Source organism: Rhinoraja longicauda, chromosome 20 (genome assembly GCF_053455715.1).
Source record: "Rhinoraja longicauda isolate Sanriku21f chromosome 20, sRhiLon1.1, whole genome shotgun sequence".
NCBI classification, from domain to species: Eukaryota; Metazoa; Chordata; class Chondrichthyes; order Rajiformes; family Arhynchobatidae; genus Rhinoraja; species Rhinoraja longicauda.
The window spans coordinates 17987098-18008457 of record NC_135972.1 but is presented as its reverse complement, the minus strand read 5'-3'; the positions used below and the strand labels follow the sequence as shown (position 1 = coordinate 18008457).

Sequence of the window (21360 nt, the reverse complement as noted above, 5' to 3'; positions counted from 1 at the left end):
TTTGTCGAGTCTCAACCAGCTGTTCAAGGTTTCAGCACCGGTTCAGTTGTGGAATTTATAGCAGTTTTTCATTCAAGGCCAGCATCTAATTTGTTGAATGTACACACGACAGAAATGATTGTTTAAGAAGAGTGTGTGTGCGTGCGTGTCCGTGTCCACCCCCTCTGGACAATTTAGCACGAAGGAAATTAAAAAAATCACTGGGAAAAGTTTAAAAACTGATGCGATGTACCTTTCACCAGCGTGTTATTTATGGATTCAAACGTTATTAAACTCTGGCAATGTAATTTCTTGCTGCAGCTGATGAAGGTTTTATTTGCTATTGGTCGTAGCAGCACGACTGGCAAAGTTTCTTGTACCAAACCCTCCCCTGGAGCAGCAGCCCATTTCCCTGCTCAATGCTGCACCAGCATCCATCCTGTCGAGTCAGCTTCTCCTTGGCCCAAACATTCAACTGCAGGCTATTTGTTTTTCTTTCAAGTATTTAAGGAACCAAACTTTGGCAGAGTGGCCAATGATAATATCATAGCCATTCTCATGGAATAATTTACTCAACGTCCACCTTCTTGCATTAAAGCTCTCCAAGTCTCGTCCTGACCTGTCACAAAACGGCCAAGATTCCACATTTCTTCAATTCTGCCCTCTTATTGTTCTGTGTTTTATTTACTCTGTCTTAGACAATAGACAATAGACAATAGGTGCAGGAGTAGGCCATTCAGCCCCTCGAGCCAGCACCGCCATTCAATGCGATCATGGCTGATCACTCTCAATCAGTACCCCGTTCCTGCCTTCTCCCCATACCCCCTCACTCCGCTATCCTTAAGAGCTCTATCCAGCTCTCTCTTGAAAGCATCCAACGAACTGGCCTCCACTGCCATCTTGGTGGGATGTTGTCAGCCACCCTGGACTCTTTCCCAAACTTACTACTTGAACAACTCCCATCTCATCTGCACCAACCACCCCCCAAATCACCAGTAGCACCTTCCCCTCTCTCCTCCTTCTCTCTCCCATTTAGGGTCCTCCCTCTTCCCCTCCAGGACTATCCTCGCCTCCCCTTCCCCCACCCTACCACTCATGCTCCACCCACACACTCCTCACCTACCATGTGCGCCCATGCCCCCTCCCGTTCCCTCTTGCCACACCCCCTCTCCTGCCGGCCCAATCCCCCCTCTCCCCACCCCCTCCTTCTCTCCTGCCCCTCCCCCATCTCACACCTCCTCCCTCCAGCCCCCTCCCTCTCCCGCCCTTCCATGCCCCGCCTTCCCCCCCACCTCTCTCCCTCCCTTCCTCCCCCTATCTCTCCTTCTCCTTCCCCCTCTCTGGTCCCCTTTCCCTCCCTCTCTCGCCCAGATGCCCATCCTTCCCAGAGTAATGTAACCAACTCTACCTTCCCTCAGGGGCTGGGCTGTGAACAGTCCTATTTTACCCACAGAGGGGAAATAACGGCTGCATTCCCAATCTGTTTACATTGACTTTCTCCACTGTCCCCCATTCCTACTCCCATAAATGTCCAGCTGACTCTAACCTCCCTGGCACCCTGGAGACCCCCTGTTGGGAGGTGAACAACTGCGGAGCCCTATTTTATGCCCTGTGTCTGATTTAACCACAAATAATTATTTTCAATTACCAGCCATTACCTTTGACTAGAATAGCCTCTCACCAGATGCTGTAATCAATTAGTGCCTGTACAGTCAGAAAACCCGCTGTCTGGTAAAATCATGGCGGGATCCCAAGGCTGGAAGGAATTTTCTGCGGCCACATATCAGAGCACACATGGAAGTGATGAAGTCATCCTGCCCGCCTGTGCAAGATCAGGAAAGCCAAGTCTTTTGAATCGTGCAGCCCTGGAGATGATCGAGATGATGGTGGGTCTGGCCCAGGTGGATGTGCTGTAAGCAGCCTTGACACAGCTCGGGTAATTGCTGGCAGATCTGCAGTCGGCTGACTGGACCTCTGCGCACTTTAAAGGGGCCAGGCCGGGTTAAGAGCCACATTTAAGCACGAGTAATCTGCCATGCTTAAATTGTCACTTCAAGTTGCACTCCAGACTTGGCAGCTGCTGGCTGCCGGTCAATTTGAAGCAGTCCACTGCTGCAGACTTCAATGATCTCTGGGGCTCCGAATGGTCAAAGCAGCATAAAACCTGTCAGCCTGCTGTTCAGTGTAACATCTCACCAAGCTCATAAACTGCAAACCCCTGTTTTTGTTTTAGTTAATTGGAAGTCGCTTGCTGCAAAACCTAGTGTCTGATGTAGAGAAAGAGAATGAGTCAATTTGAGTTTATTGTCATATGTCTGGTGAGGTACAGGTACAGTAAAAAAATCTTGCAGCAGCGACACTGGCACATGGACACACAAACATCAAGTATAAGACAAGACAGTGAAAGGAAAAAGATTGCAAAACCAAGGCGTGCGTACAGAACCCATGTACAATGTCACTCAGTGAACTACTTTACAACGTTTTGTATTTGGGTTGATCTTTTGAAGCTTCGGTTTACCATTTTGCCCTTTGGTGTCCCGACTCCAGGTGCAGCTGTACTTCTCATCCCTGCCGGAGGAGAAGATTCCCTACGTGAACAGCCCCGGAGAGAAGCACCGAATCAAGCAGCTGCTCTACCAGCTCCCACCCCATGATAACGAGGTAGGACGAACCATTAAGCTGCACCGCTGCACTCTAGGTGCTTGGTATTTATAGACCATTAGTGAAAGGACAGCATAACCTTCTACTGCCTTTCCTGTCTGTGTGGCTACCCAGGTTTATAACCCTGTTTTCGGAACTGAAGCTGGTAATTAGCACACCCTGCACAGGCTGCTTTGTTTAACGGAGCCAGCCAGCGTCCTTGTGCTATTGTGAGTGAGCGCCATCGCCTGGTGCTTGAGCCTCTGCCTCTGGACACCTGCTGCCTCCTGCCGTTAGCTGGTCCTGCTCATGTGGCTGACATTACAGGCCCTGTTCTGGAGAGAGAGTGTGGGGAGAGGAACAGCGGTCTGTGTGGAAGTGTGTTTCAGCTGCTTGATGGAACCATGGTGCTCCTGTGGAGCAGAGAGCGAACCCCGGAATAAATAAACCACAGCTCATACTTTCACTCGGTCCATGTTTCACAAATTACAAAGTGCAGCAGGAGGGACCTGAGGTGCTGAAGTGCTGCAAACACTGTTCCCTCCTATTTAAACTCCCTCTCTGTTCATTTAATTAAGTCTTTAAAATCCCGCTCTTGTCTCGCTGCTTGAAGTTCATTCTGAGAAGACAGCAATTAATTTGTGTGTCCCGCTCTTATCTGAAACTACAGCTGATATCATTGCGACCACTAGAGACTCGACCCGAAAAGTCACCCATTCCTTTTCTCCAGAGATGCCGCCTGTCCCCCCGCTGAGTTATTCCAGCTTTTTGTGTCCCTCTTTGGTTTAAACCAGCATCTGCAGTTCTTCCTACACATTCCATACAAGCTGGCTTACACTCTCACGGTAGCTATGTAACCTCATCTATCCTGGAAAATTAACACTGTGCATAAAACTGTAAGCATTGCCACAATGTGGCCCTTACTTACTCATTGGTAAAAGCATACAGGTTATCTCATAGAAGGGGCAGGATTTCCCAAGCCTCTTCATATTGGCACTTTAAGGAATAGTTCGAGGGATCCTTCATCCTGGGTCCTGAAAGAACTGTTTCAGAACCTGTGAATGAAGGGAATGGTTCTACACACACCCGCCAGAGCAAGCAATGTTCTCTTGAATTCTAAGAATTAAATGCCTATAATGGTCTCCTCTGTCTATCGCTCTGCTACCTGCAAAGCCACCCCAAATGGTGTTTAATTTGTATTTCTCCTTCCTCTCTGTGCTAACGTTTGGGATCTCTCCTGCTTGAGAGCCTTCTTTTTGGGCAAGGCATGTTGGCACTGAAGTCAGAGGTCCGGACTGTTGTGTATGGGTAGAGATATTTCTGCCCCATCCAAGGTGCTGGGGTTAAATGTGCACATTTACACATTAGGGGCGATACAGACAGCACCCGAGGTCAGGATCAAACCCGGGTTTCTGGCGCTGTGAGGCAGCAGCTCCCCCCGTGTGTTGCAAGTTCCCACAGTCTCCAGGCGAGGGGTCTTGCCGCAGGGGTGGGGAACCTGTGGAATTCTCTGTCCCCGAGGGCTGATCTTCCCGACACACTATACTGTGTGTTGGAGCTAAAGGCTTTGAGTTGGTTCAATGGGTTGTTGGTAGAAAATCAATAAAGTCTTCGGTGTATATTTACAGATGCGTTACTGCCAGTCGCTGAGCGAGGAGGAGAAGAAGGAACTGCAGCTCTTTAGTGCCCAGAGGAAGAAGGAGGCTCTGGGCCGAGGAACCATCAAACAGCTGCCCCGAGCGCTGATGCACACCGTCTGTGATCAGGTACACAGGAACCATCAGCAGACAAGCAACATATCCAGCTTCACACACTCGTGCCTCTCACCCTTCCCTACTCTTGCCCTCCCTCCCTCCTCTCCTCCCATCCCCCCCTCCCCCCCCCCCCCCCCCACACTTACCCCCCCACCCCTCCTCTCTCTCCCCTCGTTATGAGCATGGATATAGTTCCTAATTGCCCTCCACTCTCCCCCTTCCCTCTCCAATCATATCTTTCAGTGCAAGGAGAAGATAACCGGCGGGGAGGTTGCAATATTTGTGTCCCGGGCGAGCTCCACTGTCTGCTGGCACCCGGCTTGTTTCGTTTGCACCACCTGCCAGGAGCTGCTCGTGGACCTTATCTACTTCTACCAAGATGGCAGAATCCACTGCGGCCGACACCACGCCGAGCTGGTGAAGCCCCGATGTTCAGCCTGTGACGAGGTGAGTGCAACTGTGTGGAATGGACTTGGTGGCAAGGCGGTAGAATTGCTGCCTTACAACGCTAGTGACGCGGGTTCAATCCCGACTACAGGTGCTTGTCTGCATGGTTTTCTCCAAGATCTTCGGTTTCCTCCCACACTCCAAAGACGTACAGGTATGTAGGTTAATTGGCTTGGTATAAATGTAAATTGTCCCTTGTGTGTGTAGGATAGTGTTAATGTGCAGGGATCGCAGGTTGGCGCGGACCTGGTGGGCCGAAGGGCCTGTTTCCGCGCTGTATCTCTAAACTAAACTAAACTTGAGCGACTGTCAGTCCAGAGTCGGTTTGGTTCTCGAGCACAACCTTTCTTGGAAGGCATCCCAATTCCAAAATAATTGGCCGATGAATGCGAGTAGGAAAGAAAAGGAACTTTGGTTAGGCAGCATTTGGAGTGTTGCGTGCAGTCTAGTCACCATGTTACAGGAGGGATGTGGAGGCTTTGGAAAGGGTGCAGAAATGGTTTGCCAGAATGCTGCCTGGATCAGAGGGAAAGGTTGGAGAAAGTTGAATTGTTTTCTCTGGACTGTCACAGGTTGAGGAAAGACCCGATAGAAGTTTATAAAGATATGAGAGACATAGATAGACATAGGCAGTCAGAACCTTTTCTCCAGGGTGGAAATGTCAAGGACTGGAGGCCATAGCTTTAAAATGAAAGAAGATGTGCAGGACAGGTTTTTTTTACACAGCATGGTGAGTGCTTGGACGGACTGGTAGTAGTAGATGGAGATATGACAGTGGTATTAAGATGGTTTCTGATAGGCACATGATCAGAAGGCGTTAAGATTAACATGCCATGTTTGGTATAGTCTTATGGGCCGAAGGGAGTGCTTCTGTGCTGTAGGGAGTGCTTTTATGTTCCATGAAAAATTGTCTCATCTGCTCCCAAGATGACTGTCCGCCTATGGACATTGGGTCTTGTAATCCTTCAGGTGTTGACACAGTGTTGGGAATGGAGCCGCCAAACCTTGCCCAGTTTCCCCCAGAGCAATGACGAGTGTATGTTTGGTGGAGCTGATTGAAGGCTGGGTTTCAGGGAATCCTGCCAACACTCTTCCACCCTGAAGCTAATCCTGCTGTAGAAACTCGGCCCAACGCCGTTCACCCAACTCCTGGACCTTGTGCCAGGTCCCCTGAGTGTGATTTGATCTGTCATCTCCACACTTGGAAGCTGTTGCTGTGCTGTGACAGCATGGTTGGTGAGTTGTGGTGAGGCAGAGATGCTCATTCCCCAGGACCACCACGAGCGCCCCTGTGCCTTGTGTTCAGTGATGACCCTGGGTGGGCTCCCCAGCCCTGCACTGGGGAAATAATGACCTCCCATAGGCTTGGCATCTGCACCAAATTTCAGCACGAGTCCACGCAGAGTATAAGCTACAAGCCTTCATTTAGGGCTACAAGCCTTTATATAGTGGCACAGCGGTAGAGTTGCTGCCAGTGACCCAGTCTGAAGAAGGATCTTGACCCGAAACCTCACCCATTCCTTCTCTCCAGAGATGTTGCTTGTCCCGCTGAGTTACTCCAGCATTTTGTGTCTCCCTTCAATTTAAACCAGCATCTGCAGTTCTTTCCTACACGACCCAGGTTCCATCCTGACTCCAGGTGCTGTCTGTACATAGTTTGTACGCTCTCCCCATGACCTGCGTGGGTTTTTTTCCGGGAGCTCCGGTTTCCTTCCACACTCCAAAGACATACAGGTTTGTAGGTTAATTGGCTTGGTATAATTGTAAATTGACCCTAGTGTGTGTAGATAGTTAATGTGCGGGGATTGCTGGTCGACGTAGACTCTGTGTGTCAAAGGGTCTGTTTCCGCGCTGTATCTCTTTTTTTTTAAAAAAGCAGTGGTAGTGAGGGGAAAATCAGGTGATTGGACCTGGCTCTCTGGAGGTGTGAGGCAGCGCCTCTACCAGCTGGGCCATTGTGCTTGACCAAGCTGCCTCTCAGCTCCAAAGAACCAGGTTCAATCCTGACCGTGGGTGCTGTCTGTGCAGTTTGCACGTTCTCCCTGTGACTGGGATTCCCTCGAGAGCTCCGATTTTTCTCCCACATCCTAAAGACCTGCAGGCTGGTATGAATTAATTGTCGACTATAACTTGCCCCTAATGTGTAGGTGAGCAGTTTAAAAATTGGGAGGAGTTCATAGGAATGTAGGGAGAATAAAAAATGGGTTAGTGTAAATGTGTGTTTGGTAGTTGAGTGGAAGGGCTTGTTTCTGTGCTGTACCTTGCTGTGACTGTAATCCTATAGTAGGGATGGCTAATGGAGGCAAGATTATCAGAGTATGTCTGAGGGGTGTGGACTGGAGCGAGAGTAAGTCGAGGAATCAGTCTCTGAACTGTGCTGTGTTCGTAGGTGGGATTGTCTGAAACTACAGCAGTCTGTTCCTTGGCCACCAACAGTGGAAAGCTGCACAAGTTTACTTTGGCATTAGCCTCTGGCTGCTGAGATGGTTTTGTACGCCAGCAGCTGATGCAGTGAGTGTGATGTGGAGAGATCATTTAAACTACAAACTTGTCAGTTCAGGGAGTCCCACTAATCCACTGGAGGGGGAGCAATGTCACTGGAGACATGGCCAAACATCCTCACCACCCAGCGTGGCAATAGGAAACACAGAGACCTCATCAATCACCCATTTGCTATTCATGGGATGTTGTTAGCAGCCCCACAACAATCCAACACTGGTGACCCTTGATTTCAAGGCAATGCTCAAATTTATCTTTCATTTGACGGGCCTTTGGGGAGGAACTGACTTTGCAAAAGCTCAAACAAGAGCCAGCTCAGTTTGCACAAATGAAGGAAACACACCTTCCCCAACTGCTTGGGAAGCCGGGAGTACAGGTGTGTGGTTCCCTAAAGGCGGTGAGTCGGGTGGACAGGGTGGTGAAGAAGGCGTTTGGTAAGCTTGCCTTCATTGGGAAGAGTACAGAGGTTGGGACATCATGATGCAGCTATATAGGTCATTGGTGTGACCTCATTTGGAGTACCGTATGCAGTTCTGGTCACCCAGCTCTAGGAAGGATGTCATTAAGTTGGAAAAGGTGCATAGGATATTCACCAGGATATTCCCTTGGCTTGCAGGCTTGAATTATAGAGAGGTTGGAGACTGAGGGATGACATTTTTGGCTTTTCCCAAAACCGGGGATTTTAAAATTAGAGCTCAAAGGTTTAAGGTGTGTAGGGAGAACATTAATAGGGATCTCAGGAGCAACTTTTGGAGGGTTATTGGACTATGGACCAAATGCAGGCGAATAGGACTACCCAGTATGCCAACATAAGTTGACTAAACAAGCTGGGCTGAAGGGCCTGTTTCCCTGTACAATTCTATGCATTAGAGTACAAGCATTACAGGGAGCTGAAAGGCTTCTAATATAGCCTGACAGAGACCAGATGAGATAGATCAAAGTGTACATCAAGGGATATTTGAAAGGAGCAGAGGGAAACAGGGAGAGGCGGAGGTTTAATGAGGGAATTGTGGTGCTGCTGATGGAAATCCAAGGAACAAGACTTAGTTTGGCGGATGTATTCTTGTAAGACAAGCCAGAAATAAAAGTTTTACTGAGTACACCGACCGATATGGAGTGATGGCAACCAACTTGAGATGTGATTAAGTGTGTGATCGGGCAGAATACTGTAGTCTTACTGTTCCCCAGCTAATGTTTACCCAGAAGTTGGCAGAACCTTTCATGCATTCTTCAGCTAGTTTCAAAGAACCCACTAAAGAAGCACTGTCCAGTCTTTCTCTTTATTTGGGGGGGGGGAAAAAAATGTTTATTTACTGTTCAGTTTCAATATGAACTGCAGAAATCCATGAGGTACCTCTGAGATTTGGGCAATTGCCTAACAAAGCACTCTCCTGGAATTTCAGATTATTTTTGCTGATGAATGCACAGAAGCTGAAGGTCGCCACTGGCACATGAATCACTTCTGCTGTTTTGAGTGCGACGCCGTGCTGGGGGGACAGAGGTACATTATGAAGGACGGCCGCCCATTCTGCTGTGGCTGCTTCGAGAGTCTGTACGCGGAATATTGCGAGGCCTGCGGCAACCATATCGGTAATCACTGCACACTTGTAACTGCATGCAAATGTTCTCACCAACTGTCTTGATGTATATTCACATGTTAATATTAGGCCAAATGTTCACCCAACTTTTTCAACAGCTGACAACAACCTTAAGTGAAGATATACTGTAGACATTATTCACAAAGTGCTGGAGTAACTCAACAGGTCAGGCAGCATCTCAGGAGAGAAGGAATGGGTGACGTTTCGGGTCGAGACCCTTCTTCAGTCTGAAGAAGGGTCTCGACCTGAAACATCACCCATTCCTTCTCTCCCGAGATGCTGCCTGACCTGCTGAGTTACTCCAGCATTTTGTGAATAAAAACCTTCGATTTGTACCAGCATCTGCAGTTATCTTCTTATACTATTGTAGACATTAATTTGGAAAGGTGAAACCATGTTTAACTTTGATCATTTTAGTTTAAGTGGTTGTTAACAGTCAAAAGGAAATCCTATCGGGTCTTTTGCACTCTGTTGGTGTTGGTGGAGCGGTTCCTATTGTTCCTAACCCAGTTCACTGGGCGCAGTGTACGTGACCACGTGCTGCAGATATAAAGGTGGGCACGAAGTATCCACCTCAGCAGTCACGCGCGTTGGTCCCATTGCTGCAAAATCCCGGCCCATTGTCCTGGTGGTCCGGAGGTGAATCCTAAAGTAAGCCGGAACTCCTGGACCCAGAGATGGGAGCTGCTGGAGATGGGCTCACCAGTAACCCCTGGAATTTGTTGTGGTCTATTAGTAGCTGCCTAGAAAACAAGGAGGGTTTTAAACAAGAAGCTAAAGCACTGACTCTAAAGTGCAGCAGAGCTGGAGTGTGGTGGTGAGCTTCTGCGTACTCCTGCCACCCACAATGAAACATAGACGTCCAGTCATACAGCATGGAGACATGCCCTTAGGCCCAATGCAGCCACGCTAACTGTGTGTTGTAACTGATCCAGTCCCATTTGTCTGTGTTTGGCCCATATCCCTCTAAATATTTCCTATCCATGCCTAAATTCTTTAAACATCACCATTGTACTCACCTCTACTACGTCTGCTGCCAGCTTGTAAATTTGTATACACCTTTAAGGTCGGCCCTCAGCCTCCTAAGCTTAAGGGGAAATAGGTCTCAGCTGATCCTGCCTCTCTTCATAATTCAAGCCATGCTGGTGAATCCTTTGTGCACCTTTCCAGCTTAATGATATCCTTAAAAGCAATTTAGACAGGTAAATGAATACAAAAGGTTTAGAGGAATTTTGGCAAATGGAAGCAGCTTAGATGGGTCGCGTTGGTTGGCATTGATGTGAGGGTCTGTTTCCATGCTGTGTGATTCGTGGGTGAATCGCTGTAGTGACTGGATTGATGGAACAGGAATTGGGGAGCAAACTAATCCACCGCACATGAGATTATAGGCCCCAGCAACCTGCTGTGTGTATACCATTGCTCAGTGCCTTGGGCCAGGAGCGCTCTTGGTTGCCCTTGATAATGGTGTCAGCACGGTGGCGCAGCGGTAGACTTGCTGTCTTACAGCGCCAGAGACGCGGGTTCAATCCTGACTACGGGTGCCGTCTGTATGGAGTTTGAATATTCTCCCGACGTGCATGGTTTTTCTCCGGGATCTCCGGATTCCTCCCACACTCCAAAGACGTGTAGGTTTGAGGGTTAATTGGCTTGGTATGAATGTAAATTATCCATAGTGTTTGTAGATAACGTTAATGTGTGGAAATCACCGGTTGGCGCGGAATAGGTGGGCCGAAGGGCCAGTTTCTGTGCAGTATCTCTAAACTAAACTAAACTAATGCACGTTTGTCTTAACTGCAGGTGTGGACCATGCACAAATGACATACGATGGGCAACACTGGCATGCTGTCGATAAATGCTTCTGCTGCGCCCAGTGCCGGACTCCACTGCTGGGCTGTCCCTTCCTGCCAAAGCAAGGACAAATTTTCTGCTCGAAGGCCTGCAGCCTTGGTGAGGACGTGCACGCCTCCGACTCCTCCGACTCTGCATTCCAGTCCGCGCGCTCCAGAGAGTCGCGGAGGAGTGTGCGCGTGGGGAAGAGCAGCAAGTCGGCAGACCAGTGCAGGCAGTCGTTGCTCCTCTCCCCCACTGTCAACTACAAGTGCCCCGATTTCTCCGGCAAGGACAACGATCCCCTATCGCAACAAATGGATGCCCTCAGCCTGACGAGAGGAGACTCCAGGCTCGACGGCGAGTACTTCTGGAAAGGCCGGGTGGAGGCCGAGGGGCCGGAGGAGCAGGAGGAGTGGGCCGAGCATGAGGACTACCTGACCCAGCTGCTGCTGAAGTTTGGGGATCGAGGAATCTTTCAGCAGCCCGATGAGGAGGGCAAGCAGTGCGAGCCCTGGTCCTCGCACAGTGAGGCCAAGGGCAAGCTGGAGCTGGGAAGTCGTGATGCCCACGGCCTGGGCAGCAACAAGTACGAATCCCACTTGTTCTGGGCACAGTCCCAGGACAATCTGGGAGATTCCGCCTACGGAAGCCATCCGGGTCCCGCCAGCAGCAGGAAGATTCAGGACCTCGAGACAGAACACGGTGCCACGGGCTACAAACACAGCCAGAGCCCCTGGTACGAAGACTCCTTGGAATGCCTGACCGTTGGGTTGAAGGCAGCCGAACAAGGTGTGCGTGATTCTGTGGATTCACTGGCCCTGTCCAACATCACAGGTATTGTAGACCCACTACAATCCTCCAGGGTGTTAGGCAAGCGTGGGTGGGTTATCAGTTTGAAACATGAACAGTCATCTTTTGGAGAGATTATTTTAAAAAATAGTCAGTGAAAAGAGAAAGAAATAGTTGGAAAGTCGTCATGAAAGTCGTCCAGTGTAAACATTTGACGGCGTTACTGCTTCAGTGGGGGGGGGAAACACTCGGATATCTCCTTTACCCTGCTGACAGTGAATCGAAATTAAGATTTGAACAATACGATGTTGGTAAGACTCACTCAAAGGTACACGGCATCTTTAATATAATGAAGCAAGGTGCTTTACAGGATAAAGTCAGGTGGAAGATTGTGGTGGATCTAGGAGTTGCAGGCGCATGGTTCCTTGAAGGTCGAGTCGCAGGTAGATAAGGTGGTCAAAAAGGCTTTTGGCACATTGGCCTTCATCAGTCAGAGTATTGAGTATAGGAGTTGGGAGGTCATGTTGCAGTTGTATAAGACGTTGGTAAGACTACATTTAGAGTATTGTGTTCAGTTCTGGGCACATGTTATAGGAAAGATATAGTCAAGCTTGAAAGGGTCCGAGAAGAATTACGAAGAATTTGCCAGGATTAATGGGTCTGAGCTATAGGGAGTGGTTGAGTAGGCTGGGTCTCTATTCTTTGGAGTGCAGGAGGATGAGGGGTGATCTTATAGACGTGTATAAAATCATGAGGAATAGATCAGGTAGATGCACAGAATCTCTTGCCTGGAGTAGGGGAATCGAGGACCAGAGGACACAGGTTCAAGGTGAAGGGGAAAAGATTTAATAGGAATCTGAGGGGTAACTTTTTCACACAAAGGGTGGTGGGTGTATGGAATAAGCTGCCAAAGGAGGTAATTGAGGCTGGGACTATCCCAACCTTTAAGAAACAGTTAGACAGGGATATGGATAGGACAAGTTTGGAGGGATATGGACCAAGCACAGGCAGGTGGACTAGTGTAGCTGGGACATGTTGGCCAGTGTGGGCAAGTTGGGCAGAAGGGCCTGTTTCCACACTGTATCACTCTATGCCTCTATGACTAAAGCATAACAGAGAGGTGGGGAGGTTGAAGGAAGGAATCTCAGTGGTTTCAGGCCTGGACAACTAATAGTACAGCTGTTATTCCTTTGGCAAGAAGTCATAATATCATAAGGAATAGTAGTAGAATTAGGCCATACAGCCCCATTAAATCTACTCTGCCATTCAATCATGGCTGATCTATCTATCCCTCTTAACCCCATTCTCCTGCCTTCTCCCCATAGACTCTGACACCTCTTTCTAATCAAGAATTTATCTATTTGCCTTAAAAATATCCACTGACTTGGCCTCCGCAGCCTTGTGGTGGAGAAGAGTGCAGAACATTTCAGAAGCCCATGGGCTATACAGGGATGAGAGGGTGGAATATTTGCAAAGTGAGGTCTTGCAGGATAAGGAACGGGCGCAAGTTAGAGACTGCTCACTCCAGCTACACCACAAAGCAGTGATTTACTGCTGCATTGTCTTGTTCCGTCTATGTGCCAGAATGTATTCTTTCATCGGCTTTGGGTACTTTGCATCAAACACATTCACCTTCACTGTACAAACTGGTTTTGATCTGTTCAACCTGAGCAATGAGAGGCAGTGTTGGGGTTTGAATGGGTGGGTGACGCACTATGGCTGGTTCTTTGCAGAGGCCTGAAGGTACTATAATTCCCAGGCTCATGAAATTCCTCATATGTTGCAAAACATACTTGGCTAATAAAATATGACTGTGATTAATTAATGATGCCTATATTTTACTAGTGTTGGGAGGTAATTCCAGAGATCTGAGTGATATTAAATGATCTGAGTGCCAGTGCTTGTTTGTGCAGGAGCCTCGGTGGATGGAGACAGCCAGCAAAGATCGCCAGTGTTCACCCTGCAGGACTTCCAAGAAATGGAGAGCTGTGAGAAAATGAGTAACATGGGAACAATGAACTCGTCGATGCCCCGCGGCAGCACAGAGTCCCTCAAGAGCCTGACATCGGACCTTTGCCAGGTGGTGACGCCGGAGGAAACACAAAAGCCCCTCTACACCCCGATGCTGAGACGATCAAAGTCGCAGATGAGGCCGCAGCAAGTCAAGTTTTCTGATGACGTCATCGACAACAGCAACTATGAGGAGGTAGAGGTTCGGCAAGCGCCAATGAGTGAACGAACGCGGCGCCGGGCGTACAACGTCGATGGGCGCAGTAACAGGCACCACCATCGTTGGCGACGGAGCAGAAAATCCCGGTCGGACAATGCTCTCCATCTGGCCGCGGATAGGAGATGCCCAAGAGAGAGACTTCATCTCCACTCTCCCGAAGACTGTGACAAGGTAATCCAGCCCAAGGTCTCCCGCGATAGGCAAGCCTATCTTCAAAACCAAGACATGTACGGCCAGTACAGTCACCATCCAGACTACGCGTTAAACCAGGCGGTGGACAAGTTTCTTGGCCTGTACGGCGACGATGACGAGTCCTGGTGCTCAACGTGCTCCTCTTCGTCCTCTGATTCAGAAGAAGAAGGTTATTTCCTTGGTCAACCCATCCCACAACCCAGAGCCCAAAGGTACCAGCTTTACACCGAAGACCTTGCAGCAGCACCGTCAGTGATGCCAGCTTCCACTGCAGGACCACAGACCACCAGAGCCAAAAAGAAAAAGGGACATAAAGGGAAGAATTGTATCATTTCATAGGGTAGAGTTGGTGATAATGAAACTTGCACAGAGCATTTCTGGAATCTGAATACAGATGTGACTAACCTATCTGGTTGAGGCAACCTGTAAATGAATGTGGAGTTACAGGAAGCCCAGGCTTAGAACGATTGGCAATGGGGATGATGCACCACCTTCCAATCCAGAGCGGACACGTGCAAAGAAATGTTGTGCACGCTACCCTCCAGGACAACACTTCATGCTGGGGATCTGTGCTTTGAGAAAGCTTTGGACATTTAAACAAAATGTTTTTTCACTTTTGTTACTTTTTAATGATTTAAATGTGCTTCATATTATTATGGTATTAAATGTTCACTTACATTGAAGTATTTGCAACGAGTCAGTATAGCGAAAGGGGTGAAGGAAGGCAAGCTGTGGTACAGCGGACTGAACTGTTGTCTTTGGCCCTCCTCCCTTCAATTCCATACCAGGAGCATTAGAGGGGCTGCGACCTGCAATTTCATTTTAAAATGTTGGTATTTATAATGTAGCATTTAACAACTAAAGTTAATCATAATTTAACAGTGCAAATAATGTATATATTGTAAAGTTCAGATTAAGAAACTGATATTTTTATATATCGTTGAATTGCAAAAAAACCCCCATTTACGTTTGGTTGTATGAAATAGATGTAATGAAGTGATTGCAACATTAGGTCCATCCTTTCAATGACCCTCCCGTTAAGCAGTGGCTCACCATTTTGTTTGTGAGGATGTGTTGAGTTTAATACTTTTACATACAGCTTCTCCCATTTTTTTAGTTCAATTACTTAGTGTGCACTAGTGTCAACTATTCCCAATTCCAGAAGTGTGCCGAGATATTTGCTACGTTACCAGAGCTTATTGTGACTCAGATAGTGTAAAGAAGTATCAAAGTGCTGTATAAATGTAAAGACTGGAACATGTGGTTGAATGAAATAAAAAAATATAAAATAATGCAGTCTGTTTCACTAAAATGCATTACATTTAATGAAACAAATAGTGTGGTGAAATTGTATGTTTTTTTGTGGGTTTTTTATAGTTACAATAGAAATCCAAAATCTGAGAAAATAAAGCTTTTATTAATTTAAGTTATTTTTAATTGGGTGTAAAGGACAGGAACTAACCACCTACAAAGAGCAGTTGTACTCACACCTGGCCATTAGGCTTGGAGAGTGGATGACAATGTGCGTTTGAATAATTTTATTTAACTTTCTGGAACTGCACCTTTAAAATAACGAAGGATGGCGGATTAATCTCATCTGCCTCCTTGCTGTTGCACTTCCCAATGGTAAAGATCTGAAATTAACCACTATATTATTTTGAGAACAGGACCATAGAGCATCTCACTGCTTCAACAATCATTTGGTCATCCTGCCAGAATTGCGGTGCCCAAGACTTTCACATTCGTCAGCCTAAGTGAAAAATCAATTTGCCACCACCCGCACTATGACGTAGTGTTTGTTCTATAGACGGTATAGATTACAGCTTTTGCTCGTCTCTGCCTGCAATAGTGCTGCAATCGGACTGAAGACGATGCATGTACCTGAACCATTACCACCACCCAACATCGTTACCCCTGTTGGGACATATCGGGAGGCTTCCTCCAATGTTCCCGAGTGGTTTGTTCAAGTAGAACTTTTAATTACACAGCTTCAAAATGTATCATGCGATAAAACATTGAGTTAACACAGAATAGAGCAACCTCAAATATATTTTTTTCCTGTATACATTTCATTGGCCCTACAGATAGTTCTGCACTAACACAATAGATGTTGTGTTCCTAACAAGCCCCACATTATAGAAAACCAAGTTATAAAAATGAGTATGTCAATGGGGAAAAGGGGATTTTTTCTTTTCCCTGCAGGATTTTCAAAAATAAAGATCCTTTTAATAGCTGGTTTTGTTATTGCAAGCTAAAAATAAAGACTGTATGTACATTGATAGAGCATCATACCACAATGTCAATAGAAGCGATTGCTTGTCAATTTAAATGACCAACAGCTATGAAACTGCTAGACTGTTCTAAAGAGACAAACCACACAGCACAGCAACAGAACGGGCCATTAGTCTTACATGTCTGTGTTGAACATAATGCCAAAATCATCTTATCTGCCTACAAATAATCCATATCCCTCCATGCCCTGCACATCCATGTTTCCTAACCAAAAGTCTCTGGAATGCCACTATCGTATCTGCCTCCATCACCACCCAAGCCAATAACAAAACTTGCTCCTCACATCTCTCTTAATGATTGCCCCTCTTACCTTAAAATTATGCCCTCTCGTATTTGACATTTCCTGAGAAAATGGTTCTGACAGTCTACCTCTATCTGTGCCTCTCATAACTCCCATCAGGTCTCCCCTCAACTTCCAATGTTTGGGAAAAAAATCTAAATCTGTCCAACCTCTCTCTATAAGGTCCCTCCTCAGCCTCCCAAACTCCAGAGTAAAAAGGCCCAGCCAATCCCATCTCTCCTCATCAGCACATCCCAGAATTAACCCATTACTGCCCTTTGACTCCTTACTCCAAGCCCTTTGTATCCAATAGGTTAATTCACCAAGGATCTTGTGTGATTTAACCTTCCAGATCAACCTTGGCAAAAGTTAATAATGAAGTAGAGTTTCAAAGTCTACAGAGACTTGGGCCTTTTGGAAGGGTGGGCTGAAAGATGGCAGATGGAGTTTAATGCTGATAAGTGTGAGGTGCTGCATTTTGGTAGGACAAATCAAAATAGGACGTACAGGGTAAATGGTAGGGAATTGAGGAATGCAGTGGAACAGAGGGATCTGGGAATAACTGTGCATTGTTCCCTGAAGGTGGAATCTCATGTGGATAGGGTGGTGAAGAAGGCGTTTGGTATGCTTGCCTTTATAAATCAGAGCATCGAGTATAGAAGTTGGGATGTAATGTTAAAATTATACAGGGCATTGGTGAGGCCGAATCTGGAGTATGGTGTGCAGTTCTGGTCGCCAAATTATAGGAAGGATGTCGACAAAATGGAGAGGGTACAGAGGAGATTTACTAGAATGTTGCCTGGGTTTCAGCACTTAAGCTACAGAGAGAGGTTGAACAGGTTGGGTCTTTATTCTTTGGAGCGTAGAAGGTTGAGGGGGGACTTGATAGAGGTTTTTAAAATTTTGAGAGGGACGGACAGAGTTGACGTGGGTAGGCTTTTCCCTTTGAGAGTGGGGAAGATTCCAACAAGGGGACATAGCTTCAGAATTGAGGGACAAAAGTTTAGGGGTAACATGAGGGGTAACTTCTTTACTCAGAGGGTGGTGGCTGTATGGTATGGGCTTCCGGTGGAGGTGGTGGAGGCTGGCTCGATTTTATTATTTAAGAGTAAATTGGATAGGTATATGGATAAGAGGGGATTAGAGGGTTATGGTCTGAGCGCAGGTAGATGAGACTAGGTCAGGGAGAGTGGTCGGCGTGGACTGGTAGGGCCGAACGGGCCTGTTTCCGTGCTGTAGTTATATGGTTATATGGTTAAAGCCTGGCTAAAGTTCACATAGACAAAGTCTATTGCCCTGCTCTTGTTAATCTTCTTCATCATCCTAATCAGTCCTTGCCTTTTCAAACTCATGTAGATCCTCTCTCAGAATCCCTTCTGGTAACCACCACCACTGATATTATCTCACTGCCCTGTAATCCACTTGTTTATTCTTACAGATCTTAAATAAATAGGCAACCCACAGTTAAGAAGGTTATAAATATCTCTGCCAAGGTCCCATCAATTTCCAAAAATGTCCCAAGGGTCAAGCCCTGGAGGTTTATCTACTTTATATGCTTTAAGACATTCAGCCCCCCCCCCCCCTCTTTTGTAATATGTTCGCTATTTACTATTGTCTTCCCTGAATTCCCTAGCTTCCCATGTCCTTTTTTCCCCTCCTGATTCCCCTTTTAAGTGTAATCCATGCTCCCCTACTGATTGATCCAAGCTGTCTACATCTGAAATATGATTTCTGCTTTGAGCAGAGCCACAATATATCTTGTCATGCAGTGTTCCTTACGTCTGCCTGCTTTGCCCTTCACTCTCGTCAGAACATGTTGACTGTGAACTCTTCCTACTTCACTTTTAAAAGCCTTCCACTTGTTGCATCGGGCAAGTAGGAGACTTTTCAACATGAGGTGGTGAACATGCAGGAATCAACATGTTCCTGTTAGAGTGAAGGACAAGGGTGGCAGGATTAGAGAATGTTACCTGAAAACAGCCCCTCCCAGTCAACCTTCACAAACTCGTCTCTAATGAGATCAAAATTAGCCATGCTCCAATTTAGGTGTTAGGCTTGTGGACCAATCATATCCTTTTTCCATAACCAGTTTAAAACTAATAGCATTATAGGTAGCTTAATGGTGGATCTGGTAGAGCTGCTGCCTCTTAGCACCAGATCCAGGCTCAAACCTGTCTCTGGTGCTGTCTTTGTGGAGTTTGCATTCTCCCTGTGACCGCGTTGGTTTCATCCTACATACCAAAGACGTGCCAGTTTGTAGATTAGTTGGCCTCTGTAAATTGTGTCTAATGTGGAGTGAGGTGATGCAAAAGTGGGATAATGTAATAACAACTTGAATGGGTGATCGATGGTGGTGTGGAGTCACTAGGCTGAAGGGCCTGTTTCCATGCTGTATCTCATAACTAAAATAAATTATACTCATTTTGGGACCCAAAGTGCTCTACAAGGACACTTCAGCAACTTGCCCATCTTCATTTTCCAATAGGAGGTCCAGTGATGCCCTCTCTCTAGTTAGGCCATCTACATATAGCTTGAGAAAATCTTTCTGGACACATTAAATTCCATCGCAACCAAATCCTGAGCACTATGGCCGACCCAGTCAATATTAGGGAAGTTAAAATAACCAAACATTACGTCCCTATTCCAGCTATCTGTGACCTCTCTCGATATTCGCTCTTCCAATTCATGCGGACTCTTGGGAGGCTGTTGGTAAAAGCCCATCAAAGTGATCACTCTTTTTAATTTGAGTTCCACCTATATAGCCTCACTGGACAATTTTTTTAAATAATTAAATGCAATACTGTAGAAAGTTGTAATTAGAAAGAATCTGAGATTACTGGAAAGATCAGTGGCTTAATGAAAAGGAAATTGTGTCGAATGAATTTATTAGAGGTTTTTTTGATGACATCTTGGCCAGAGTGGATAGAGGTTTCTTGCATTAAAATGTGCAATTCAATCCAACAGTCCTTTCTCACGCCCTGCTGTGCTACCCATTCTGTCCACTGAACTTACTTTGTCCTTAGGTTTCAGCCTATTCTGCTAGTGTGCTGCACTTGGTCCACTCATTTCTGTTCACATTCATTGAGAAACTGTTGGTGTTAATACCATACATGGCCATCCATTTGGTCTGATCTAACCATCTGAGCCAGTAAAGGTCCATGCAGTAACTTTCATCATTATCCAAGCCCACCAAGGATTTTAAACAGGAAACTGAAGTCAAACTTTTGAAACCCAACTCAAAGGATTGCAGAACTACCCTTTATTTCAGCTATAAACAGAATCTTAAACAAACTTGCATTTTTATGTGTGAAGAAAATTGCTGCAATCCTTTGAACACAGGCTTGTGGAATTGGAATAAGATCACACATGTGCATTATAATGGCACAATATCACACCCATAGGTGTAGAGCAGAACAGGCTGAAACCTAAGGACAAAGTTTAAGTTCAGTGGACTGAATGGAGACCAGTTCACTGGATGTTTTCAAGAGAGTTAGATTTAGTTCTTGGGGCTAAAGGAATCAAGGGATATGGGGAAAAAGCATGAACGGGGTACTGATTTTCGATGGTCAGTCATGATCCTATTGAGGAGCACAGCAGAGTGTGAGGAAGGACTGTTGGATTGAATTGCACATTTTAATGCAAGAAACCTGGCATTCAAGGCAGATGAACACAGAGTGTGTACAAGCGACTGGGACATGGTAGCCATTACGGAAACCTGACTAATAGAGTAACAGAACCGGCAGCTTGGTGTGTCAAGTTACAGGTGATTTCGGATAGAGGTGGGGGTAAAAGTGGAGGGGGTGTTGCTATATTGATTAAGGAGATTGTTACGGCAGTAATCTGAGATGATATTACTGACCATATACTTACGTATATAAAATTATGAGGCATAGACAGACCCTTTTTTCCCCAGGGTGGAAATGTCCAGCACTAGAGGACATACCTATAAGGTGAGAGGGGGAATGTTTAAACATAGAAAAATAGATGCAGGAGTAGGCCATTTGGCCCTTAGAGCCAGCACCGCCATTCAATAGGATCATGACTGATCATCGAAAATCAGTACCCTGTTCATGCTTTTTCCTCATATCCCTTGATTCCTTTAGCCCCAAGAACTAAATTTAACTCTCTTGAAAACATCCAGTGAATTGGCCTCCACTGCATTCTGTGGCAGAGAATTCCACAGATTCACAACTCTCTGGGTGGAAAAGTTTTTCCTCTTCTCCTCAACGGCCTACCTACCCCTTATTCTTAAACTGCGACCCCTGGTTCTGGACTTCCCCCAACATCGGGAACATTTTTCCTGCATCTAGCCTGTCCAATCCTTTAAGAGTTTCATATGTTTCTATAAGATCCCCTCTCATCCTTCTAAATTCCAGTGAATACAAGCCCAGTCGATCCATTCTTTCATGTCAGTCCCGAGATCCTGGGAATTAACCTGGTGAACTTACGCTGCACTCCCTCAATAGCAGTAATGTCCTTCCTCAAATCAGGAGAACAAAACTGCACACAATACTCCCTTAAAGGAGATGTGCGGGCCAAATTTTTCTTAGTGTGGCGGGGGCCTGGAAAGCATTGCCAGGGGTGGTGATGGATCCAGATATGATAGTGGCATGTAAGAGGCTTTTAGATAGGCACATGGAAATGCAAGGAATTGAGGGAAATGGACAGACAGTGAAGATCAGTTTAAGTTGGCTTCATATTTGGCACAAACATTGTTGTTCCTGTGCTGTACTGTTCTATGATGGTTTCGTCCAGTAAGGCTATATGGGTGAAGCTGAGAAATACAAAGAGGATGATCATCTTGTTGGGATTGTATTATGGTCCCCCAAA

The 21360-nt window shown here is 46.5% G+C and overlaps 1 protein-coding gene across 3 annotated transcripts in view; it reads left to right on the top strand.

The window, feature by feature from the left end:
- Window positions 1-15218, top strand: part of prickle1b (prickle homolog 1b) — a 117311-nt gene extending 102093 nt beyond the window's left edge. For all 3 annotated transcript variants that reach the window (XM_078417071.1, XM_078417072.1, XM_078417070.1), the window contains exons 3-8: window positions 2527-2640; window positions 4248-4385; window positions 4617-4820; window positions 8723-8909; window positions 10715-11581; window positions 13450-15218. In XM_078417071.1, coding sequence (XP_078273197.1) covers window positions 2527-2640; window positions 4248-4385; window positions 4617-4820; window positions 8723-8909; window positions 10715-11581; window positions 13450-14297 — 2358 coding nt within the window. In that variant the 3' untranslated portion in view covers window positions 14298-15218. The remainder of the gene's footprint in view (window positions 1-2526; window positions 2641-4247; window positions 4386-4616; window positions 4821-8722; window positions 8910-10714; window positions 11582-13449) is intronic.
- The last annotated feature ends 6142 nt before the right edge of the window (window positions 15219-21360 follow it).